General features: G+C 37.9%; 1 protein-coding gene across 2 annotated transcripts in view; it reads left to right on the top strand.

The window, feature by feature from the left end:
- The first annotated feature begins 1,050 nt into the window (after positions 1–1,050).
- Positions 1,051–26,911, top strand: part of Abca5 (ATP binding cassette subfamily A member 5) — a 69,027-nt gene continuing 43,166 nt past the window's right edge. The window contains exons 1-10 of one of the 2 annotated variants that reach the window (XM_048365218.1): positions 1,051–1,177; positions 11,739–11,858; positions 13,070–13,274; positions 15,693–15,854; positions 17,976–18,064; positions 18,829–19,058; positions 20,745–20,886; positions 22,471–22,659; positions 24,824–24,971; positions 25,741–25,909. In XM_048365218.1, the coding sequence (XP_048221175.1) occupies positions 11,757–11,858; positions 13,070–13,274; positions 15,693–15,854; positions 17,976–18,064; positions 18,829–19,058; positions 20,745–20,886; positions 22,471–22,659; positions 24,824–24,971; positions 25,741–25,909 (1,436 nt within the window). In that variant the 5' untranslated portion in view covers positions 1,051–1,177; positions 11,739–11,756. Of the gene's footprint in view, positions 1,178–11,356; positions 11,469–11,686; positions 11,859–13,069; positions 13,275–15,692; positions 15,855–17,975; positions 18,065–18,828; positions 19,059–20,744; positions 20,887–22,470; positions 22,660–24,823; positions 24,972–25,740; positions 25,910–26,911 lie in introns of those variants that run through there. The other variant, XM_048365217.1, reaches the window with a different exon arrangement.

Here is a 26,911-nt window from a genome sequence, read left to right as displayed (position 1 = left end):
AAAAAAAACCAGGTGAAAATTATATATGTATATATGATGTATGCAGAGTTATGGGATTTAGAAAATTCTTTAAAACATGTGTGTAAGTAAATATGGACAGGAAATATATTATTTATACCGGGTGAACTTCTGTTTCCCTGGCAATAACTTTTGACCCCCATGGTAGGTGACTTTAGGTAGTGATATTCAAAACACCAGATTGTACTTTTTTAGCAAAATTAAGTGTGGTATGGAGTCTCTGACAGATGCCACAAATCAAGGCGTTTGGAAAAACTCAAGGTCAACCACATTCTCAGACTCCGCAAGGTCAACCCCAGGTAGTCAAGGTCAGCCCCAGGGGGGTCACGGCCTCGGCGTCCGGTAGGGGAAGGAGAAGGCTGGCGACGGGGAGGCCGGAGTTCCGGGGGCACTCTGGAATCTGGAGATGCGGCGGCAGATCGATTTCGAAGTCCAGTCTCGGGATGGATCGCTACACGCCAGGGAGCCGGTCAGAAAGGATACCCAAATGCAGACCTGCTAGAGGAGAGGGCAGACGATCCAGGTCACCCGGGAAGGAGGCTGCGGGGCTCTTACTACAACTGGAGGCTAGGCTTCAAAGATGCTGTGTTCGGCTGCTGTTGTTTGTTTGTTTGTGCCTTGGGATGAAGGTGGCGAGATCTCTGGGGAGGAGACAGATGGGGCGCTGACAGCTCTAGAAATTCCCCGAGCGCGCAGGCAGAAGCGCTGCGGGACCTGCCAGCGTCCAGACCGGGACTCCGCCCCTCTCCGGCCCGCCCCTGACTATCCCCGCCCACCTGGGCCCCGCCCGCCAGTGGCCACGCCCCCAGGCGCGCAGCGCCCAAGGCTTGGGGTGGGGACGTGCGCGCATCCGCCCACTCCGTCTTCTCGGAGCCCCGCCCTCAGGTGCTATCGGCCGGGAGGAGGGGCGTGGTTTGGGCGCGGCGTGCACCTCTGGCGGGCGCGCGCCCCGCCCCGCCCCGTCTGCGCGGGGCCGCACGGGGCCGCGCGGGGCGGAGCGGCGGGGGCGCGCAGTCGCGGGGGCGCGCAGTCGCGGGGGCGCGCAGTCGCGGCGGCGTCCTCACACCCATTTCGGAGCTCCGTCACCCGCGCCGGGTCCACCGAGACGACGCGTCGAGGCCTAACGGCTGTGCGGCTGCGGCGGGCGACGCCGAGGAAGGTGAGGAGGGCGCTGCGGGCCGCGGCGTCAGCGGCCTGTCGGGTGGGAGACGCTGACCCTCGTGGGTAGGACTGCGGCGTGCGGAGGCGCGGCGGGAGAGGGGGGGAAAAGGAGTCGGGGCGCCTGAGCTGTGGGGCGCCGCGGGCCCGGACTCCGTCGGACGGAGCTGAGGAAAACCCACAACCTTGGCCAGAGAGAGGTGGGGGTCGCTGGCTGCAGCCCCTCAGAAGATGCTGCAGTGTGGGCCGGGCAGGTGGGCGGACGGGGACCCCCGGGCGGACGGGGACCCTGGGGACTGGCTCGGGCCTGGGGCGGGCGGGCAGGCGGACAGGGACCCCGGGGCCCGGCTCGGGCCTGGGACGGGCGGACGGGGACCCTGGGGACCGGCTCGGGCCTGGGGCGGGCGGGCGGACGGAGACCCCGGGGTGGACGGGGACCCTGGGGACCGGCTCGGGCCTCGGGCGGGCAGGCGGACCGGGACCCCGGGGTGGACGGGGACCCTGGGGACCGGCTCGGGCCTGGAGCGGGCGGGCGGACCGGGACCCCGGGGTGGACGGGGACCCTGGGGACCGGCTCGGGCCTCGGGCAGGCAGGCGGACCGGGACCCCGGGGCGGACGGGGACCCCGGAACTGGCTGAGCCGGGCCTGGGGCGGGTGGACGGAGACTCCCGGGGCGGACGGGGACCCCGGTACTGGCTGAGCCGGGCCGGGGGCGGGCGGACGGAGACCCTCCGGGCGGACGGCCGCGCTGTGGCAGCTATTGGACGTCGGCTGTTCCCATCGCCCGAACATCGTTGGAGGCCCCAAGCTGGACAAGGTTGCCCCGGCTTCTCCCTCGAAGGAAAACGGAGTTATTTCTGGGGGGCCGGGAAGGGGTTGTGCGCGCATTGAAAAGGTGTGTGTGTGTGTGTGTGTGTGTGTATGTGTGTGTGTGTAAGTGTAGTATCCACATTCGTGAAGCCCTTGGTGTGAGAATATTCCAGGCTACGGGAGAGCTAAGTGGGCTGCAGACATCTGTCCATCCATCTATCCATCCTTCGATCTGGTTTTGAGGTGCTGATAAGCTAAGGGGAGGTTTCTTCTGAGCCCACCCCATTTCCTTGCTTCCTCCCTCCTCCCCCCTTGCTTTGATTGGCTTTGATGTCTGCTCTGAAATGAAGAAGTCTGAAAAGTAAAGATGATCACATTTGTTGTCTGCTGACGACGTTCCCAGAGGGAGAAAGAAAAAAAGGGGGTGGGGGTTGGACTGCAGCTATGAGCTGGGCTCTGTATGATCTCATTAAATTCTGTCCCACAGCATCTCTTAGCAGTTAAAGATATTCCTTAGTTGGACAGATGTGGGACTTGGGTCAGAGAGGTTAAATAACTTTAAGGTCTCATCCAGCTATTAAAAAATAAAAAAGTTGGAGCTGAGATTCCAACTTGGGGATGCCAGATCCTTAATTCTGGGGCTTTGCTGTGTCTTAAGTGTGCTTGTGATACCTATTTTCAGGGAAGACTTAGAGGAAAGAGTGATTAGGAAAGTTAGGGCTTTGAGAGCATTTGCATTAAAAACAGTCAAAATAAGCAGTAATCCAACAGTCTGTGCTGTTTATGGTTATGGGCCAAAGAAACTTCAAAGGTATAGAGAACACAGTACATTACTGGTGATTGTGTTTTTTATGTTCCAGTTACTATTCTTTGTGCCAAGAGGAATATAATTTATAATCACTGTCTATTGAGTTCGAGTAATATAAAAGAGTCATGACAATCTCTTGAGTAATAATTGTTGGGAGTGTGTGAATCAGTTTAATTAAAAAGTTTCAAATATAAGCTTCTAGGAAAATATTACATACAGGAAAAATTATAGCTGGTCATATGGGTATAGCTACAGTTTTTTTTCTCCTTCAGCAAGAAATAGTCATAAAATTTAGGTTGTCCTGTGAGCAGTAAATATGTGTGTATGTGTGTGTGTGTGTGTGTGTGTGTGTGTGTATGTGTGTATCTACGTGCCAATCCTGGACCTGGTGCTGTCCTTGAGATTGTTTTACTCTAGGCTAGCACTCCATCACTTGAGCCACAGCTCCACTTCTGTTTTTTTGTGATTACTTGGAGATAAGAGTCTCAGACTTTGCTGCTTGCTCTGGCTTCAAACCATGGTCTTCAGATCTCAGACTCCTGAGTAGCTAGGATTACTGGGGTGAAACACAAGCACCAGCTAGTATTTTGTTTCATAATTGTACCACCTACAGTAAAATTTAAAGCATTCGAGCAGAAGAGATCACTTACAATTTATTTTCTGTTGAGTTAAAAGTCATATTTTATAATTAAGAAGCTGATAAATGTAGCTGGTAGGGATTTCTTTCAAGTGCCAGATAAGTACTTAACCTCTCCTAAAAAAAAAAAAACACCCTTAATTTAAAAGTGCACTTAATACCAGATTTTGCTGAAGCTTTTGAGGTTTTGTGGTTCAGAGTTGTGATGAAAACAGACTTCATCTAGATTGGAATGGCACATTGTAAAATGCACTTTACACTGAGAAGTTGGTAGGTGAACAGAAAGACAAAGGGACACTTTTTTGTTACCTTTAGTACAAGTGTACAATCTTAACAGTGATGCTAGGGATAGAAATTTAGAGGTTTGGGGATTGGGAGAGTGAGCCACCAGTGCAGTGTTATACCCAGAAAGCCAAGTAGTTACTCATAGATGTAAAAGTGCTGTGGAGGAAATAGAGGGTACTGCCTGTGGATGCACAAGGCAAGGGTGCCTAATTTCTCATACTCAGTATTTCCAGTGTCCTTATGGTGTCATCTTTATGATGTCAACATTTATGAAATGCTTTTCCATATTGAATATATTTCAGGCCCTTTAGGGAGTCAAACTTTTCCATGATTTTATCTCTACCTGGACATTCTATTCCACTCTGTTCCAAAATCTTTCTCTCAAATTCACTTATTAAATTATGCTCAGTTTTATCAGTTATACTATCTTCATACATTTTGTTTTACCCTGTAATATTTGATAAATAAATCTTGCAGTAAATGTTAAATTAACATGTCACTTTTCTCATTTCCCCTCTTGCCTTTGTTGATCTGTAACAAGAGTCAGCAGACTCTGTAAAGGGAGATAGTAAATATTTTAGATATCGCAGACAGCATGGTGTCTGTTTCAATAACTGTAGCACAAAGCAGTCAAACAGTACATAAATGAATGAGCATGACTATATTTCATTGCTTTATAGAGACTGAAACTTAAATTTTTTGTTGTTTTTAGCTGTCACAAGATATTTTCTTTCAATTTTTTTTGTTTCCCTCATCATTTAAAAATGTACAAAAACCATTAACTCATGGGCTCTGACAAACAGGCTGTGAACTCCATCTGCTCCATTTTATTTGGCCTACTCTTGGTCTGTAACAATTTTCAGGAAGGCTTGCCAAGGAATTTGCAGAAAGATAATACAGGTTAAAATATTGCCTTTAGTGGTAGAGAGGCAAATTTAAATTAGTATTTTTTTCATTATGTAGCTAATGGCTAAGTTCAAGGTAAAGCATATGAAGAAATAATGGTCATGCAGTATTACAGTTACAGTTTACTGGGTATACAGGTAAAACAGAAGAGTGGTGATCAGTTCTGCTTGAGTTGGCCAGCAATGACCTCTAGCAATCTTCTTTTAGTGGTAGGAAATAGATTTTCAAATAAAAGCCTTTCAGGAATCCTTCAAGGTTGTGAGATTACTGACCTTTCTTTCTTTCTTTTTTTTTTTTTTGCCAGGCCTGGGTCAAGCTTGGACTCAGGGCCTGAGTACTGTCCCTGGCTGCTTTTTGCTCAAGGCTAGCAAGCACTCTGCCACGTGAGCCACAGTGCCACTTCTGGCCATTTTCTGTATATATGTGGCGCTGGAGAATTGAACCCAGGGTTTCGTGTATGCCAGGCAAGCACTCTTGCCACTAGGCCATATCCCTAGCCCCTACTGACAACATTTCTTACCAGGATAACTCTAAATATCCGGATAACTCACTTTATTTTATAGTATAGAATTCATTTATTCTTCACAGACATAAACAAGAATTTGTTTTTGTTAGGTCTGTACATGTCAAAACCAATATTAATTTTTAAGATTACTTTAGCCTGTCTCATAATACAATGAGATTGTTTATCCTACAAATATTAGTGTCTTTCAGTACTGTGTGTTTCACTAAAAATGTTTGGCAGGTAATGGTAACATTTGGTGAGTGGTGGATTTTTTTTTTTTTTTTTTTTTTTGCCGGCCCTAAGGCTTGAACCCAGGGCCTGAGCACTGTCCCTGGCTGCTTTTTGCCCAAGGCTAGCACTCTACCACTTGAGCCACAGCGCCACTTCCAGCTTTTTATGTGTATGTGGTGCTGAGGAATGGAACCCATGCTAGGCAAAGTGTGTACAGAGAGGTTACAGTTTCATACGTTAGGCCTTGGGTACATTTCTTGTACTGTTTGTTACCTCTTCCTTCATCCCTCCCTCCCTCCCCCTTTTCCCTCTCCCCATCATGAGTTGTTCAGTTGGTTTACACCAAATGGTTTTGCAAGTATTGCTTTGGGAGTTGTTTGTCTATTTTATCCTTTGTCTCTCAATTTTGATATGCCCTTTCACTTCCCTAGTTCTAATACCAGTATATACAGTTTCCAGTGTACTCAGATAAGATACAGTGATAGTGCAGGTACAACCACAGGAAGGGGATACAAGAGAATCATCAACAATAGAAGCTACGGTTTCACATGGCATGTTGAAAGTAATTACAACAGTGATGTAACAGTCACTTTCATAACATGGAGTTTGTTTCACTTAGCATCATTTTATGCATTCATAAGGGCATAGCAATTAGGTTCTTTTGATCCTCTGCTGTGAGTAGCCTAAATCAGTGCTAATTATTCCCTGTGAGGGAGACCATAGAGTCCATGTTTCTTTGGGTCTGGCTCACTTCACTTAGTATAATTTTTTCCAAGTCCTTCCATTTCCTTACAAATGGAGCAATGTCATTCTTTCTTATAGAGGCATAAAATTCCATTTTGTGTATGTACCACATTTTCCTGATCCATTCGTCTACTGATGGGCATCTGGGTTGGTTCCATAGTGCGTTCTTGTTTGTGGTCTTTTGGGTAGATGCCCAAAAGTGGGGCTGCTGGGTCATAGGGGAGCTCTATATTTAGCCTTCTGAGGAATCTCCATACCGTTTTCCAGAGTGACAGGAATGTTTTAGATTTTAAAAATACAGCTTTAAAATTTCTTATATTCAAAAATTTTCTATAACATTTTTAAAGGTTATGTGGATTTTCAAAATTATATCAATTCTGTTTGAACATCCTTTATAGCGTATGGAAGATAATAGATATTTATTAAATTAATTTGTTTTGATAGTTTGCATTAGGCAATTAATAGTAAGTCAATTGAAATGCATTAGAAAAGGATATGACTGGTGAATTTTTATTTCTCTCTCTCTTTCACAATTTATTAGATTTAGTGTGATTTTTCTTTTCATTTTCTTTTTTTTTTGTTTTGCCAGTCCTGGGCCTTGAACCTCAGGGCTTGGTTGCTGTCCTTTTGCTTTTTTGCTCAAGGCTGGTGCTCTACCACTTGAGCTACAGCTCCACTTCTGACTTCATTAGTAGTTTTAGTGGAAATAAGAGTTATTGACTTTCTTACCTAGGCTGGCATTCAACTGGGATTCTCACATCTCAGCCTCCTGGGTAACTAGGATTACAGACGTGAGCAACCAGTATCTGGTTAGTGTGAAATTTTTATCTAGGAAATAATTTAGCAAAGCTAAAAATTTAAGTAAGCCTTTAGTTATATTATCTAAACTTATCAAATTATTTTATCTAATTATTATCTTATCCAACAATATCTAATAACTTGTCTGATAATTATTTAAAGCTTATCTAATAATTATCTAAAGCCTTATTTAATTATTATCTCATCTAATAATTATTTAAAGCCTTACAACAGACTGTTAACATGACCCCATGTGGAACAATGGGAAAATAACTTCAAAGTAGTTTCTATAAATGTGTGTCTTTGTTGGTGTCTGTGCCATGGTAGTTAAGAATTGGCTTTATGAGTTTTTAAAGTATTGCATTGGCAGGAATTTGAACTGGAAGTGAATCAGGCATGCTGTGATCCTATATTAACATTAAACAATGAATTCCTAGATGTCTATAGAAGTCTATTTCCACTTATAATCAGTATTAAGCTTGGAGTAGGCCAAGAAATATTTCACTGCCTCTATCCTTTAAATTGTTACAGACATCAACTCTAGGTTCTAAAGTTTGGGAATTATAGTCTAGGAGGAAGGAATTCATAGCCTTGTGTATGTATGTATATACACACATATGTGTAGGATCCAGGAAACTGTGCCTAAATTAATCCACCTTTCATAGATCTCTTTGTTATGGCCATATATTATTCTGACATTTATTTTCAGATACGTAACTATCAAAAGGAGCGCTTTCATGCCACCTCCTCTGCTGTGGATTTCCATCTTTCCTTAAGGGAAACCTAATATCCCTACCCTTAAGAGATGATTTCACCTTATGACACTATCCATTTATCATTTGGGTGAGGTCTTCAACATAGAAGAGCAGTGTTTATCCCCACCTCTAACTTTCCCTCAAGATAGACAGAGAGAGGGTGAGGTGAGGGGATTTTCAAAATAACTTATGTTTTGAGACTGAATAGCTCTGGCTGGCCTTGAACTCCCAGGCTAAAATGATCCTCCTGACTCAGCCTCCTATAATAGCTGGGACCATGGGCACTTGGCCAGGCTAAGAGAGGAATTTTATGATTACCCTACTGTGTTGACAGAAGACATGTTTCTTTTTTAACATTGTCTTCTTCTGTCTTCTCAGATGGCAAACATTAATTCTCAGAGACAATGTGGTACTATTGAAGAACAGACAGATTATTTTCCCAAATATAATTGGCAGAGGATCTTGATAGTAAAGTTAATACTTCCTAGTTTGATTTATTCTCCATACTTCCTTTTTTTAAATTTAAATTTTATTTTTATTTTTATTATCAAACTGATGTACAGAGAGGTTACAGTTTCATACGTTAGGCATTGGATACATTTCTTGTACTGTTTGTTACCTCGTCCCTCATTCCCTCCTCCCTCCTCCCTCTTACCCTTTCCCCCCCATGAATTGTTCAGTTCATTTACACCAAACAGTTTTGCAAGTATTGCTTTCGTAGTTGTTTGTCTTTTTTTACCCTGTGTCTCTCAATTTTGGTATTCCCTTTCAATTTCCTAGATCTAATACCAGTATACATGGTTTCCAATATACTCAGATAAGATACAGAGATAGTGTAGGTACAACCACAGGAAGGGGATGCAAGAAGATCATCAATAATAGAAGCTACAGTTATACATAGCACGTTGAAAGTAATTACAACAGTGATATAACAATTGTTTCCATAACATGGAGTTCATTTCACTTAACATCATCTTATGTGTTCCCCATACTTCTTTCCAAGTCATGTCTGCTTAAACCTTGTGGACTGTGGTGGGTGTGTTATAGTTGAAGAGTGTAGGTGATTGAAGGATAGCAGTTGAAAATTGTTAAGTCAATTTTACAGACCTGATGAGAGCTTTCAGTTTGCTGTTTAGGTGGATATTAAACTTTAAAGGTTTATGAAGAATCAATAATAAGCAATAGTAAGAACATTTCATTCCTTTTCAGTTTGATGTTCATATGGGTCATTTCCTGAAGGGAAGAAAACCAGTGAACAAATGATTTTTCTTCAAGAGTTGGTTTTTTTTTTTAACATTTTGTTTTTGTTTTAAGTAATTTGAATAAATGGGAGCTCAAGGTTTTTGAAAGTTAACATTTTTCACCCAGTTAAACATGCTTTTGAATAAAACATGAGTTGTTGAGATCACTCATACTGTAGATTCACCTGTATACTTGTATGATGTTCATACTTCTTCATAATTTTTTTTCTTTTTTTCCCCATCAGTTCTACAGAATTCTCTTGACTTAGTTTTTATTCCAACTCACTACTTTGACTTTAGAGGGTAGTCACCTCATTTATGAAGTTTTCTAATCAGTCTGTTATTTCATTTCAAAGTTACCTAGTTGCCTTTTCCTCATCTTTTCTTCCCCCATAAATATGGTGTTCTCTCTTATTCCTTTGTGGTTGTTACTACTTTTTTTTTTTTTTTAATTCTTTTTTTTTTTGCGCCAGTCCTGGGCCTTGGACTCAGGGCCTGAGCACTGTCCCTGGCTTCTTCCCGCTCAAGGCTAGCACTCTGCCACTTGAGCCACAGCGCCGCTTCTGGCCGTTTTCCGTATATATGTGGTGCTGGGGAATCGAACCTAGGGCCTCGTGTATCCGAGGCAGGCACTCTTGCCACTAGGCCATATCCCCAGCCCCCGATTGTTACTACTTTTATATACAGTAGTGACTGTGTATACTGGCCATATACCAGGTACCATTTCATTGTTACATGTGTTCATTTTTTTAGTCATTTTAATAACCCAAAGAAGTAGGTATAATTATTTTGTAGATGAAAAACCAAGGAACAGAAAAGTGAAATAATTTACTCAAGATTCCATAGATACTACTAATTGTCAGATTTACTTACTTTTGTTGGAGAAGTCATAATTTTATCTACTCTACACCACTTCAGGAATTGGTAATTCCTGTCTTTGTTGCTTTTGGATACCTTTGTTAAGTTTGCTAAGATGCTTTTGGTTGTGAAAAGTAAAATATGATTTTAGTTTTCTTAGTGAAATAAAAATATAGTGTGATGGTAACTTGGCATTTTACTTACCCTAAGGAAGAAAAATCAAAGTTTGAACACACTTAAGTACTGATTGGAGGAAGATTAGAGAAAAGAGAATGTACTTTCTTTGATGAAACTCTGTTTCTATGGCTTCCAGTTTGAGTTTCTCATTTAAAAATTCTATGCTGCGAGGGAAAAATTAACCAATCTTGATCCAGAGTGGTGGTGGTGGTGTTAATTTGTGTATATGTTTGGGTAGCATATGAGGAATAGGATTTAGTTCTTTTTTATTGAAAAGGCACCAACTAGAGGTGGAGTGGATGAGCAGGTTTATAAGCTTCAGACAAAGCCGTTAGAGATTCTAATTTGAGTCTTAAGGAAGTACAAATATTGTGAATCTATCAATAACTATGAGGGACAGACCTGGCAGCTAAAAATTAAACATTCAGCATTCAGTTTGAATGAATAATTTAGTGGTATCTTCTAAATCATTGTGTTTTAGCAGGTAACTTGAGAAAGTTCATGTTACTGTTTCTGTGTTTTGTAGCAAATAATGTTTGGATGAGTGAAGTATTTCTTCTTCCCTTTCTCTATTGTCCTAGAGATGATTTTTGTTTTGCTATTTTCAGTTTACTTCTTTAATATTTTATAACATATTTATAATGTATTAATATATGTAAAAATCTCAAAAAACCTGAAGAATAAAAGTTGTTTGTAATTCCACTACCTTTTTAGTCTTCTAGTATTTTATTTTTCTGTGTGCTTAAAGAGAATGATCATACAAGCCAAACTTGAGTTTCTTGGATAACTGAAACTGTCTCTAAAAATTTGCTTTTATTTTTGTCTGGGTGCAGAGAGGGTCAACAACCTTGGAATACCTTGTCCTTGTTTTAGAGAGGAAGAGTCATTTGATATTTCTACATTCTCACTGAGCATTAAGACAAACTTTTCCCAATCCTCATCCTAGAAATAGAGGGTATCTTTTGGTGCTCTCTCTGGTCTGGTGTCCACTTCTTATGTGTTAGTTTCAGGATTACCAAAGAAAAATAGTTGTAAGCTTACTGCGGGTGTGGTGGTATTTTAGTTCTATTTTTTCCTCCTTCTCCCTCCTTCTCCCCCTCCCCCTCATCCCCTTTTTCCCCCTTCTCCCCCTTCTCCCCCTTCTCCTTCTCCTTCTCCTCCTCCTCCTCCTTCTTTCGTTGTTGTTGTGAGGCTTAAACTCAGGGCCAGTGCTGAGCTCTTTTGCTGAAAGTTAGCACTATGCCACTTTCAGTTATCTTCCAGTTAATTGGACATAACATTCCCACAGACTGGGACTGGCTTTGAACCATGATCCTCAGATCTCAGCCTCCTGAGTAGCTAGGATTACAACATGAGCCACCTGTGCCTGGTTCTCCCCTCCCCCCGCCCCTTTTTTTCTTTATATGCAGTTATTTTATTTTGATAATTGTTGAATAGCTGTTCAATGTATTCTGTCTAGGGAGAAGAAGGAGCTTGCGATATGCTTACGTTCATCTTATCTGGGACTAGAGCATCGTGTATTATTGCCGTTAAAAAGAATATGTGGGGGCTGGGAATATGGCCTAGTGGCAAGAGTGCTTGCCTTGTATACATGAAGCCCTGGGTTCGATTCCCCAGCACCACATATACAGAAAACAGCCAGAAGTGGCGCTGTGGCTCAAGTGGCAGAGTGCTAGCCTTGAGAAAAAAAGAAGCCAGGGACAGCGCTCAGGCCCTGAGTCCAAGGCCCAGGACTTGCAAAAAAAAAAAAAAAGAATATGTGATTTACTGTATGGCTTAAAGCTAACTTTTTACGTACTCTTTTAGTAGGCTGATCCAGGAAACATGGCCACTGCAATCAGGGAGGTGGGAGTTTGGAGACAGACCAGAACACTTCTGCTGAAGAACTATCTAATTAAATGTAGGACTAAAAAAAGTAGTGTTCAGGTAAGTCAGAACACTATTTTTATGCCTTCTTTTAGTTTATGAGTTTTGCTGTCTAAATTTTTATTTTCTTTGCTTATAAGATAAAAGCTTATTGTGTTCAATATATTAGTGTGGGAAAGGTAATTGAATTACCCATTGTTTTCAAATGTTAACATTTTTACTAATGGTTACTAAATTTAGCTAATTTCTTGTATCAGTACTTAATTTTGAATCCTAGATAAGTATTTCTAAGCATTCATATACCTTTGTGTCATTCCACTTTTTTTTTTTTTCCAGTCCTGGGGCTTGAACTCAGAGACCAGGAACTGTCCCAGTGTTTCTTTTTCTCAAGGCTAATGCTCTAACATTTGAACCGCAGCTTTACTTCCAGCTTTTCATGAGCAGTTTGTTGAAGATAAGAGTCTCACAGACTTTTCTGCCCAGGCTGGCTTTGAACTGTGATCCTCAAATCGTAGCCTCCTGAGTAGCTAGGATTACAGATGTGAGCCACCAGCACCAGGCTTCATCCCACAATTTTATGCATCATACCTTCACATTTTATGGTCTCTGGATTGAGTTATCCAAGAATACTAAAATGCATAACAAATCTCTGTACCTCAGCGTGGATTGCTTTGGGTAAAACAAAGAAAGAACTCTAGCTAACCAGCTAGTAATAATGTCAAAGGACAGCAATGTATTGTTTGTCTTCTCCTGAAACCAGCAGAAGAACAAATAATGAGATGAATAGTAGCTCATTCCTATCAAAGCTGACCATAGTTTTAGTAGCTAAACATAGTTTTAGTAGTATAAATTTAGGTAATATTATTTTGTTATTTAAAAATTATTTTGTTGGCTTATATTAGTTACAGGGTGGCAATTTCATTGTTGTATCTTTACATGTTTATATTGTATTTCACTATAACAGAATACGAGTGTATTACTTGTATTATTCATTTACAATAATTAGATAGTACATTCTATGTCACCTTATTGTGTAACTTAGTCTTAAAATAGCAGAACTGAATATAAAGCAAAAATCATGCAATATATTTGTTGAATTTGATAATATTCTCAATACAATATTTTTTGACATAGAATTGCTTTTATCTTTTGTACATAATAGATGACAACCAAATTCTTCATGATTTTTCTTAGTACTATATTATTTGCATAAAGATCTTGATTTGCTTTCATCAGTATACTTTGTAATTGTTTTGTTTCTTTTATTATAGGAAATTCTTTTTCCACTGTTTTTTTTATTTTGGTTAATATTAATTAGCATGATGCATCCAAATAAGAAATATGGAGAAGTGCCTGATACAGAACTTAATCCTATGGACAAGTCTATCCTTTCTAACCTTATTCTTGGATACACTCCAGTGACTAATATTACAAGTGACATCATGCAGAGAGTATCTACAGATCACCTTCAAGATGGTATTTTTTAATCGTATATGTATATTTCATCTATATTTGGATCTTATATATTATCATATATATATAGCTATAACATGAACTCGCTTCAATATTGATTGGCTTGCTTTATGAGTAACTAGTGTGTGTGTGTGTGTGCATTTTTTGGTTGTTCATGGGGGTTGAATTCAGGGCCTGGGCACTGTTCCTGAGCTTTTGCGCCCAAGGCCAGCACTCTACCATTTTGAGTCACAGCTCCACTTCCAGCTTTCTGTTGATTAATTGGAGTTAAGAGTCTCAAGGGCTTTCCTGCCCTGGCAGACATTGAACCGTTATCCTCAGATCTCAGCCTCCTGAATAGCTAGGATTATAGGTGTGAGCTATCATTGCCCAGGTGTAAATAATATTCTTAACCTTGAAAGATATTTTCTCTTGCCAGAATCTAGCTTTGCAAAAAGTTTAAAACATATAGTTCTACTTCTTGAGGGTTTGGGAAACACTGATTTATGTTCCTGGTGAGGCATATCTTACATATTTTTATGTTATGTTTCTTGGACATTTAAAAATTATGTATAGAACAAAAGCTTTAGCATTTCTTTTGATTCTAACTCATAATAACTAACAAGCTAGAAATATATGGTAAAGAATATTAAGTACAGTATTATTTTCAGATTGCTGTACCTATTTCTGGGCCATATGGTATAATCTGATGAAAATTTGAACGTTGGAGGCCAGGACTATGGCTTACCTATGTTGGACTGTTTTTCTCCATGTGCATTTTTTTTACAGTGATTTAAATTATTGCTGTATGCCAACACAACTAAGAACCAGTCTTGGGTTCCTCACATTAGACCACATAGTCTGGCATTTCCTGAGTACATATGACTTGTTTGTAAACAAAACTGCAAGAAAATAAGAGTATCCTACTTAGCGGGTTGGTAGTGGTGCACTACTCTAACTCTAGCTACTCAAGAGACTGAGATCTGAAGATAACAGTTTGAAGCCAGCTGGGGCAGGAAAGTCTTATCTCCAGTTAATCACCAAAAAACTTAAAGAGGAGTTATGGCTCAAGTGGTAGAGCCTAGGGTGAAAAAAAATCTCCCTAACAGAACACCAGGACTGGCAGACACATACAAAAATGTCTCAATGTCAATGACTATAGAGTTTTCTCAATTTATCTTCTAAAATGGAATAAATAATACTTGGACTTAAGTGGTAACTTTTATTCAGAGAAGGTATAATTGATAAAATAAATAATTTCTGAGTAGGATTAAAGTACTTTTTTTGTAAGAAGGAATATTTAAAAATAATATCTTCATCTGTCAAGAAATTGTAAATTTTACTTTGAATTGGATAAAGTTTTATTTAGGAATTTTATTTCTTTATTCTGTCTTTTTAATGTATGGTACATGTATATTTTTGGGAGGGTGGTGAGGAGGGTACAGAATTTGAGGGGGAAAGGGTGAAAAAAATGTAGCAGTAGAGCTCACTGGACCTAGAAGAAAGTGAACTATACAACTCATGGGTAGAGATGAGAGGGAAGGACTGGAAGAAAAAAAAATAAATTTATGCTGGGTGCTGATGTCTCATGCCTCTTAACTACTCAGGAGGCTGAGATCCGAGGATCACGGTTCAAAGCCCGCCTGGGCAGGAAAGTCTGTGAGACCCTTATATCCAATTAAAACCACCAGAAAACCAGAAGTGGAGCTGTGGTTCAAAGTGGTAGAGCACTAGCCTTGAGCAAAAGAGCTCAGGCACAGTGTCCAGGCCCTGAGTTCCAGCCCTATGACCGACCAAAAAAGGAAATTAATTTCTACTGTAAATCATAAGTTTTACATTGTCTGACAATGGGCTGGGGATATGGCCTAGTGGCAAGAGTGCTTGCCTCATATACATGAAGCCCTGAGTTCAATTCCCCAGGACCACATATACAGGAAACGGCCAGAAGTGGTGCTGTGGCTCAAGTGCCAGAGAGCTAGCCTTGAGCAAAAAGAAGCCAGGGACAGTACTCAGGCCCTGAGTCCAAGCCCCAGGACTGGCAAAAAAAAAAAAAAAACGTTGTCTGACAATGGTGCTGTCAGTGGGATGTAAACAGTGGACATGGTGTCAGAAATTTTACTCAGCAGTAAAATATGTCACAAGCCATTGAGATTCAAGATATAGCAAGCTCTTGATAAAATAAAGCTTATATTTTACACTATGCCTTATCATATTCATAACTTACATACTATGCTGATGCATAATTTATGTATAAAATGAGACTTTAGTGTCTGTAAAATTGCATTTTTAAAGTTACAAATATTTTTTAGAAGAATTACCTTTTTTAAGGAAGAGAATACAACAAAATGTTTATAAAATAATCCTTCACCAACTATAATTATTAATTAATTTATTCTATTATAGAAAACATTCATGAGTTAACTGCATTGTTTTATTTCATAGTCATAATCACTGAGGAGTATGCAAATGAGAAAGAAATGGTAGCTTCAAGTCATTTTAAGTCCAGCAACTTTGTAGGTGTGGTTTTCAAAGACTTGATGTCCTATGAACTCCGTTTCTTTCCTGATATGATTCCAGTGTCTTCCATTTATATGGATTCAAGAGGTAACTGTCCAATTACTGAAGTTAATTAAGTGTTTATTTTTGCTGCTCAATTTATGTGAAAAATTGGCTGGGATCCAACTTTGTCATTTTCAACTGTTCAGATAGGAAACCTTTTGAGTATAGTATAAAAACATTCATGCATACACAAGATGTCATGCAAAATTATTTATGTAACAACCTTTTTGGTTTTTATGTAAAATGTTATTTCTAATAACAAAATAAGTTGTGTATGACTTTGCTCTTTTTCATCTATGTAGTTATTTTTACTTATGTTTACAAGCATTTAAAATCACAGTCTCTCACCATTGAACTTTATTAATTTTACACTTGGAACATAGGAAATAATCTTTAACTATTTAAAACTATGAAGAGGTGTTATCATTCATAAATGTTTATTAAGCAATACTAAAGTCATTGTGCTAAGTATGGAATTTATGATTTAATTCCAAAACCCTTTGAGGGAAACAAAAGTCTTTATGAAACGACTTATAACAGAAAGTGATATGTTTTAACTAATTATTTAAATAGCCAAATTTATGTATTATTTGTCTACCATTCAGTATTATAATATATATATATATTTGCATTAAAATGTATTGCTATAAAGGTGATGTACACAGTGGTTACAGTTACATAAGTCAGGTAAAGAGTGTATTTAATTTTGGACAATGTCATTTACATGCATTTTTTTGACTGAACCTATTTTCTCTGTGTGTGTGTGTGTGTGTGTGTGTGTGTGTGTGTGTGTGTGTGTGTGTGTTAACATTGGGACTAAGTCCTGTCCCTTAGCTTTTTTGCTCAAGGCTGGCTCTCTACCAATTGAGCCTCTCTCTTTTTTTTTTTTTTTTTTTGGCCAGTCCTGGGCCTTGGACTCAGGGCCTGAGCACTGTCCCTGGCTTCTTCCCGCTCAAGGCTAGCACTCTTCCACTTGAGCCACAGCGCCGCTTCTGGCCATTTTCTGTATATGTGGTGCTGGGGAATTGAACCTAGGGCCTCGTGTATCCGAGGCAGGCACTCTTGCCACTAGGCTATATCCCCAGCCCTGAGCCTCTCTCTTGTTCAGACACTAGTGGCTATTTTTAAGGTTTATATAGATAATATAGAATGGTCTCCTCAGGCCAAATTCTTTTTGATTTTTTTTTTTTTTTTTTGCCAGTCCTGGGCCTTGGACTCAGGGCCTGAGCATTGTCCCTGGCTTCTTTTTGCTCAAGGCTAGCACTGTACCACTTGAGCCACAGCGCCACTTCTGACCTTTTCTATATATGTGGTGCTTGGGAATCGAACCCAGGGCTTCATGTATGCAAGGCAAGCACTCTACCACTAGGTCTGCAAAGATCCCTTTTCCATATAAAGCAATGTTTCTGAGACCAGAGATCAGAACTTGATATCTTTGGGGGTAATTTTTTTTTTTTTTTTTTGGCCAGTCCTGGGCCTTGGACTCAGGGCCTGAGCACTGTCCCTGGCTTCCTTTTGCTCAAGGCTAGCACTCTGCCACCTGAGCCACAGCACCACTTCTGGCTGTTTTCTGTATATGTGGTGCTGGGGAATCGAACCCAGGGCCTCATGTATATGAGGCAAGCTCTCTTGCCACTAGGCCATATCCCCAGCCCAGTAATTTTAGTTTACTATACTTCAGTTACTTTTAAATCTTTTTTTTTTATTGCTTGGTGGAACTGGGGTTGGAACTTAGGACCTTCTACTTGCTAGGTAGGTAAGCCAGTCTGAGCCACTCTGTCAACCCTTTTTGCACTGGTTAGTGTTCAGAATAGTTCTCAAGCTTTTTGCCCTCAACTGGCTTCAGATCATGATCCCCTGAACTCTGCCTCCCAAGTAGCTAAGAATACAGGCTTGAGCCATCATACCCAGCTGTCTACTGAAATTTGGATATTAATTATTATACACTTTTTAAAATGTAATTTTGTTTCAACATTCTAAATAAGAAATTGGAAACACGAGAGATGTGATTTGCCTTTGAAGAAGGACCACAGTGTGTTTTTGTTGGTCCTATAGAGATTTATTGATTATACCACTTTGGTAGCCCTCAACAATCTTTAGAACCTTTAGAAGAAAGCACTTACTTGGTATACAAAATCTTATGTCTCACGTTTTTTCTCCCTGTAGCTGGCTGTTCAAAATCATGTGAGGCTGCTCAGTACTGGTCCTCAGGATTTACAGTTTTACAGGCATCCATAGATGCTGCCATCATACAGGTAAAAGTGGCAAAGGAAGAAAAACCATATTCTAGTAATTACTGACTTTTCTCCTTGAATAACTATCACTTAATGAATATGAGTGTTTTTTTATCTTAATCCTAATTTAACAAACATTTGTCATTTACTAAACATGGATTCTAAGTTATGCTCTCATATTAACCCATTTAATGTCTTATGACCTTATAATACAGGGATATGTGTCACTAGTACAGAAGTTCAAAGTAAAGATAATGAATGCTAATAATTGTTTTTACAATGATGGTGTTGTAGCATTTAGTTTGTTGGCCAAAGACTAATATTTAAAACTCAGACTACATTGGATGAATAGGCAGTACCAATTTCAGTTGAGGCTTTCACTTGAATGTTAGGAGTTCATATGATTCCTTCTATATGTGCTGTATGCATGGATTTTTAAGGAAGGCATTCTGTTTTTTGAAGCCTTTTTTAAACATTGTCATAGGATTCATTGGGATGCTGATAATTGTCTGCTTAAGATAAAATAACACAATTTTTATTTTCCTTGACAAATTATTTAATTAGAATTTTATATATTCACTAACTTTAGACTTTACATATATATATCCAAAATGAATATTCTACTTGGATTCATGATATTGTACCACTCACTTTATTTCAAATGTATACCTTTTGGGGATTTTATTTCTATAAGGTTATTTACTAAATTTGAAAGTATAATTGTTGCATTTTATTAGAGGCTGCTGTCAGAATGAAGTGAATGTTTTTGTATTTTCACATTACAGTTGAAGACCAACGTTTCTGTTTGGAAGGAGCTGGAGTCCACTAGAGCTATTATTATGGGGGAAACTGCTGTTATAGAAATAGACATTTTTCCCCGAGGAGTGATTTTAATATACCTGGTTATTGCATTTTCACCTTTTGGATACTTTTTGGCAATTCATATTGTAGCAGAAAAAGAAAAAAAATTAAAGGAATTTTTAAAGATAATGGGACTGCATGACACTGCTTTTTGGTATGTTATCAAAAGCTTATTATTCTATACAATTTATAATTGTATTAAATATCTTACAGATCTTCAAAGTTTTCATTTTCTGAGACTACTGATGAGGTACTGTTTTCTTAGTGATTTCCTTTATCTTGGAATTCAAGACTATAATCTTCAGCTACCAGTTGGTTTGTTTTAATACAAGAAAAAAAGAATGGAGCACTTACATTGGCAGTACCGTTAAATTCTTTTTTTTTTTGGCCAGTCCTGGGGCTTGGACTCAGGGCCTGAGCACTGTCCCTGGCTTCTTTTTGCTCAAGGCTAGCACTCTGCCACTTGAGTCACAGCACCACTTCTGGCCATTTTCTATATATGTGGTGCTGGGGAATTGAACCCAGGGCCTCATGTATACGGGGCAAGCACTCTTGCCACTAGGCCATATCCCCAGCCAGTACCGTTAAATTCTGTTTTACATTTTGTTTGAACTCATGAAGCAAGTTCTGTGTATTTTATTGTTTCATTGCTCTGATGTTAGATTTCAGAAAGCAAGAGATTGGCTGATTATCTCCTTCCCTGACATATAGTGTATATTCTAGATATTGAACCATTAAATACTTTAAAAGTCTACATAAGCAATTTCTGGACATTTTTCCTCCTGGAAAATGAGGCTCTTTTTTTTTTTTTTGGCCAGTCCTGGGCCTTGGACTCAGGGCCTGAGCACTGTCTCTGGCTTCTTCCCGCTCAAGGCTAGCACTCTGCCCCTTGAGCCACAGCGCCGCTTCTGGCCGTTTTCTGTATATGTGGTGCTGGGGAATCGAACCTAGGGCCTCGTGTATCCGAGGCAGGCACTCTTGCCACTAGGCTATATCCCCAGCCCAGTGAGGCTCTTTTTGATAAGTGAAGATAGACTATGTAAGTAATATGTAGAGCAGAAACATGAAAAAAAGTTTGTGAGCTTTAACATGGTTTTTGTACAATGACAATTTTATAGACACATTTATAAATATCTCTAAGTATATATTCCTTACTCTTCAGGCTGTGTAGTAAGGAAATTCATTTTAAGCTAGGTGTGGTGTTTCACACCTGTAATCCCAGCACTAAGGCATGAGGACTGAGTGCTAGGTCAGACTTGGTAAATAGCAAGACCCTATCTCCAAACAGAAAACAAACAAACAAACAAAAACTATTTTAAGCTCATTCAGTGAGACAGTTAATATTCTGTATGTACATTGTTTGCAACTGTTTAAAAACATTTTATTCTACTTATCCTAATCTAATAATTATAGCACTTTATATAATGAGATATTGTGTATAATGTGTTTTCTTTGCTTTGGGGGAAGCTTTTTTAAATTTTGGAAATGATTGGTATCAAGATGCATTGGATTATTACATTATGGGGAAGCAGTTGGATGAATTTAGGCAAATTGGTCTATCAATCACAAGTTTTGCTTCTGTAAAATATATTCAGTTTTGTTACTTTGCTTGCTTTTTAGCCCCAATTGACTTTATGATATTATACTTTAAACCATAATCTGCTATCTGCAAAAAATAAAATTGCATTAAATGCTTTTGCAATTTTCAATACATAAACACAAATATACTTAACTTTCATTATAAGATGGCTAAACTAAATTTGAAGTTTTGTTTGGAATGATTTTTTAACTACTAATGCCTCTGCATTTGATTATAAATTTATTTGCATTCTTGTTTTAGGCTTTCCTGGGTGCTTCTGTATACAAGCTTGATTTTCCTTATGTCCCTTCTAATGTCAGTCATTGCAACAGCTTCTTCATTATTCCCTCAAAGTAGCAGCTTTGTAATATTTCTACTCTTTTTCCTGTATGGATTGTCCTCTGTAAGTGTTTTTTAAGTATTTTAAAATTACCTTATGTTAGTTATACAACCTCTGTAAGTATTTTAACTTGTAATGTCAGTGAAGGAATGGAATGTTAAATACTTGGCAATATAGCAAAGTGTTTTTCTTTGCTCTACTTATTGTCAATTTTCTACCAAAGATATATTGTTACTAAGTTACTGATAAATAACTTAATGATAGATGGTATAACATTGTTGTACTTCTGTATTTTAAGAAAAGTTATAAAGTAATATCAAGTTTAGATTTAACTTGTTTTTACATGTTATGTAAAACTTACTATTTTTGTATAATTACCTGTGTAAGATTGTCCAGCACTATTGGACCCTTTTCCTTTTTTTCCTTTATGAAATTCTGTTTCCAGTTAGGTTGTGGTATAGGATGACTAAAGGTGTTTTTGTAAATGTAGCTTAGTCTTAACATTGATTTGCATAGGCTGAATGCTCAGCTTAATGACCAGGCGGCTGTCTGTCATCAGTAGCTCTATACTCCTATTGTGTGGTTTGTTTATGTAACTATTTGGAAAGTTGGTGAAGGTTTTGATTATCACCTCTGCTCCTTAAAATGATAAATTACAAAAAAAAACTTCATGTACCTTTAAATATAATTATTTGTATTGAGTTTAAAAATGGACCTTAAATTAAAAAACTTACTCATGTATTGTCATGTATTTAACTGCGGAAACACATGGCTTGTTATAGTTTCTACAGTACAGGTTTAATCATGCTTGCTATCTTTAATACTTGTTAGTTTAAAAAAGTAAATGATATCATTATATGAAAATAAAATCGTACCTATATTAGTTGAACAAGGGAGTATTTTATTGTGACATTTCCATACATGGATACTAATACTAATCAAATTCACCCCCTCTATCACTCTCCCTCACCCTCCTCTTCCCTTTGAAAGCAATTTCAACACTTACTGTTGTTCTGTTTTCATATAAAGTTCTTTGACCACATTTATACTCATTCAGCCTCTCCTTTTACCCTTCCCCTTCCTGCTGATAACCTGCCCATGTAAAGAGCCTTGTTTTACTTTCCTGTCAGTCTTTTGGAATATGAGTGTGTATTAGTTGCCCCAAGGGGCTTTACCTTCCTATTTCAGATATGCATATATTATAAAAATATAATAATTTATTCTAATTAAAAATCAGAATAAATCATTCTTTGCTCTATTCCCAAGACTTTGGTTGATCAACCGCTTTCATTGATATTTCTTATTCTGTCTTAACACATAGTTGCCATGCATTTCAATATTATTCTCCTCCAGTCTTTTTTCCCCTCCTGCCCATTCACCTACATAGTATTATGGTTTGAATTATGTTCTATATGTACATATATGTATATATATACATACATATATATACTTACATATGTGTATGACATATTTTAATGAAAATAACTTGCTCTTTCTTTTTTTTTAATTCAAATTTTTTATTATCAAACTGATGTACAGAGAGGTTACAGTTTCATATGTTAGGCATTGGATACATGAGCAAAATTTAATTTTGTTTTCCTATCATTGTATATGAACAATGCATTAACCTTAATTTTTGTTTTACAGGTATTTTTTGCTTTAATGCTGACACCACTTTTTAAAAAATCAAAACATGTGGGAATAGTTGAATTTTTCGTCACTGTGGCTTTTGGATTTGTTGGCCTTTTGATAGTCCTCATGGAAAGTTTTCCCAAGTCATTAGTTTGGCTTTTAAGTCCATTCTGTCAGTGTACTTTTTTGATTGGTATTGCACAGGTAGGTAATAACATTGGTCTTGTATTTACCAGATATTTTCTTTTCAGTTTGATGTAACATACTATCATGAATATTGCCTTTGATTTGCAAAAATTAAATTAAAATTTAACACAAGAATGAAATGTTGTAGAGTATATTTTATATTTGATTTTATTTATACTTTCTCCAATTTTCATTTCTCAAATGTTTTATTTGTAAGTTAACTATTTGCTTTACTGCATTTTAGTACTCTATTGCAGTGTAATTCCTTGTTCTGTTAGAAGATATTCACTTAAGATTGCTCCATTGCTACCATTTATAAGTTTATCTCAGGTTAATGCCTGCATGGAGCAGAGCAAATTTGTTACAAGTATACTAGTGAAGTATCAAGGCCTGGTGGATTTGTTAGACTAAGCCTCTTAGAATTGCCATTCATCTAAATAATATTTAGATTTATAATTTGACATTTATTTCTCATAGGAGGTTTAGTTAGCATCTAAGTAAAAAAATTGTATGAGACTGTTTTATGTACTAGAACATAAATTTGGCTAACATACAAAGAAGAAAATGCAATATTTATTTATTTATTTTTGTGCTGGTTCTGGTGCTTAAACCCAGGACCTGAGGACTTTCCCTGAGCGAGCTTGCTTTCTTTCTTTTAAAATTCTTTTTCTTTATTGTCAAGTGAAGTACAGCGGGGTTAAAGTTTCATATGTAAGGCTGTGAGCACATTTCTTATTCAATTTGTTACCTTCTCCCTCATTTTTCCTCCCGCCACTCCCCTCTCCCTTTCCCTCTTCCCCCATGAATTATACAGTTGTTTACGCCAAATGTTTTTAAGTATTGCTTTTGGAATGGTTTGTCTTTTTATTCTTTGTTTCTCGATTTTGGTATTCCCTTTCCCTTCCCTGGTTCTAATACACGTATATGCAGTATCCAGGGTACTAAGATCAGATAGCAGGGGTAAAACCAGCGTAAGGGAATATGAGAGAAAAGAAAAAAGAAAAAAAAAGGGGTACTGTTTCATATGGCATGTTGAACATAATCACAACAGTGATATGCCACTTGTTTCCATAACGTGGAGTTCATTTCACTTAGCATCACCTTATGTGTTCATACGGTATAGCTATTGGGCTATTATCATCGTCTGTTATGACTAACAAGGCTAGTACTTCACCACATGAGCCACAGCTCCACTTCACCTGTTTTGGTGGTTAATTAGAGTTAACAGTCTCTTGGACTTTCCTGCCTAGGTTGGCTTTAACCTGTGATCCTCAGATATCAGCCTACTGAGTAGCTGACAGATGTGAGTCATTGGTGCCTGGCTACAATTTCTTATTATAAGAGATTTATTTATGATGGCTGGTGTGACAGAATATTTTGGTTTATAAGACATTTATACTTGATCTTGGCCCAAAGACCAAGAAGCAGTGTAAAACTAATTTAATATAGATTGTTTATACTTTTTTTCTTAATCATTTTGAAGCCTAAAAGCTATTGTTAAACATTTTGAAAATCAAGTGGGGAGTGCCCCCTCTCTTGGGAAAGTCGATTTACAGAGTTGTAGCTTTTTCTTAAGAGGGCCTATTAGTATCATTGAAATCATCTTCATTTGTTAGATGAGAAGATTAACATTTAGGGTGGTATAATTAAAGTTTATTTATATATAGCAGAGCAAGGGTCTAAATGAGGCCTTGATTCCATAACATTTATTTCTATTTCTTTGCATATATTTATAATGAATATGTCAGTAGTTGCAATGTTGAAGGGGATTTTCAAGACCTTTCCTTTTTCAAATTTGGGGAGATGCTAAACACAATTTTGTCCTCTAATATTCAATTTACTTGACTCCCATGGAGCTGCAACCTTTTTGTTTGCCTTACTAACATCACACTTTTATTTCATACTGGTCATTGAATTTTTATTAAGCTCCCAGGCATTGATCTATATAATTTTAAAAAGCATAGAATGAAAATAATTCTTGAAAGGTGTTGTTATGATAAACTTCAATTTGGTGTAGTCTATTATTTTTTAAAAATAAATTCATATTACTGATGAATATGTCAGAAGGCTCAGTTTGGTGTCTCTCACTCTGGATATGATACAATGAGTTATGCTGAGTAGTATTAGCTTTTGCTTGCTTTAATTATCTTTATGTAATAAAATTAGTCTTTCTGCTTTTCAGGTCATGCATTTAGAAGACTTTAATGAAGGTGCTTTATTTTCTAATTTGACTGAAGGCCCATATCCTCTAATTATTACTATGACCATGCTAGCACTTAATAGCATATTTTATGTTCTCCTGGCGGTCTATCTTGATCAAGTCATTCCAGGTATGCAGTTGGTTATTATTAGATTTTATTTTAAAGAGTGCTAGGGTTTTCCCCCCACATAGTGTGAACTTTATTTAATTTAAAATATTTATGTTTTATGCCTTAAAATTTAGCCACTACTGAACTTAAGGAGATTGTATAACTATAGAAAAATGTATTTCAAAAACTTCAAGTTCCTAGATGAACTTCTTTATTATGTGTCCCTATGTCAGTTTTTTTAACTGAAGTATTTTATTGTTTTTCCCTCTGAGGTCTAAAACTGTGAAGTCCTTTTGTAACTTCTACTGCTTCCCCTCATTTCTTACTGTGCATGTATAATATTTAACATCTTTTTTTCTTTAAATTCCTCATTCCTTTTTTCCATATTCTAGACCTGTCTTTTTTGTTTTGGGTCAGTACTTAGGGCTCAAATTCAGGGCCTTACCTTTGCTTATTTCATTTTCTTAAAACGGCTGGCATGCTGCTACTTGACCCATGCTTTAACTCTGACTTTTCATTGAGTAATTACAGATAAGAGTCTTGAGGATATTTCTGCCCTGATAGGCTTTCATCTTTGATCCTCTGCCTTCTTAGTATCTAGGATTACAAGTATGAGCCACTGGTGCCCTGCTCTTAGGCCTATTTTATATAGTAATTTGTAATCCCATGTGGCTTTTAATAGTAGAATTAAGACTGAATACATTTGCAGTTCATTTCCTGCATTTATGATTTAAGGTTGTTTTTTCTGATCTAATTCATTGTGATTCAATCTTTCATTTTTACTTCTCAGGGGAGTTTGGCTTAAGGAGATCATCTTTATATTTTCTAAAGCCATCATATTGGTCAAAAAGCAAAAGAAATTATAAAGAGTTATCAGAAGGCAATGTTAATGGAAATATTAGTTTTAGTGAAATTGTTGAGCCTGTTTCTTCAGAATTTGTAGGAAAAGAAGCCATAAGGTATGATATTGTCTTTAGCAGTTTATGTGTAAGAACAACTGATGTAAAATGCCATATTTAAATCCTATCTCTTAAATATTTGTAAGTATTATCTTAGATTCAGTAGATAGTTGAGAAGCCTGTTTAAACTTGCTTGGCTTGCTTACTCAGCTAGTGCTCAACTACTTGAATCCAAACTTTCCTACCCTATTTTTCTTTTAAATTATTTTCTTTGAAATAATTTAGGGTAAGATTTGGGCCTAGGTGCTCTGAAAAGACCCATTTGGGTTACTTTCACTATAGATATAGTGAATTACACCAGAGTGTTTGCTTTTCGAATTAGCTTTTTGGTAATTTTGAAATTTTGTAATTTATTGGAAATTTTAAAAGAAATGAGACCCAGTGTGTGTGTAATTAGGCTGCTTAAAGTTCTTATTTGGTCCACCAAAATGAAATAAAAACCATTCAATAATTGGATTTATGCAACAGTGTCATATATAACAAATTTTCTTCTGTTAATTTTATAGAGCTTTAGTTCTTATGACATTATCAGACTATAACTTTTTTTTTTTTTTTTTTTTTGGCCAGTCCTGGGACTTGGACTCAGGGCCTGAGCACTGTCCCTGGCTTCTTTTTTTTTTTTTTTCTCAAAGCTAGCACTCTGCCACTTGAGCCACAGAGCCACTTCTGGCCATTATCTGTATATGTTAGTCACTACTGTCACTACTAAATGTTATAAAAAGAAGAAAGGAAATAACACACACATTGAGAAAAATGATGCATAATGTGACCTTTAAGGAAAATGTATAAGGAATAAGTAAGAGTCAAAATACTTTAGATATAATTATTTGGACAATGACCTGCCATTTCAAAGGTGAAATTTAAACTGATTAACACATCACACCATTATTTTTTTAAGAAACCATGTACATATGTTTAAAATGGAGTAAGACAATCATTTCTCATCTATTAGGAGCTACATATGTGTGTTGATATGAAATGACATCTGGTTTATATCTCCTT

This window comes from Perognathus longimembris, chromosome 17, assembly GCF_023159225.1.
Source record: "Perognathus longimembris pacificus isolate PPM17 chromosome 17, ASM2315922v1, whole genome shotgun sequence".
In the NCBI taxonomy this organism is placed as follows: Eukaryota; Metazoa; Chordata; class Mammalia; order Rodentia; family Heteromyidae; genus Perognathus; species Perognathus longimembris.
The sequence above is the reverse complement of the archived record's forward strand: the minus strand, read 5'-3'. Positions and strand labels throughout refer to the sequence as shown.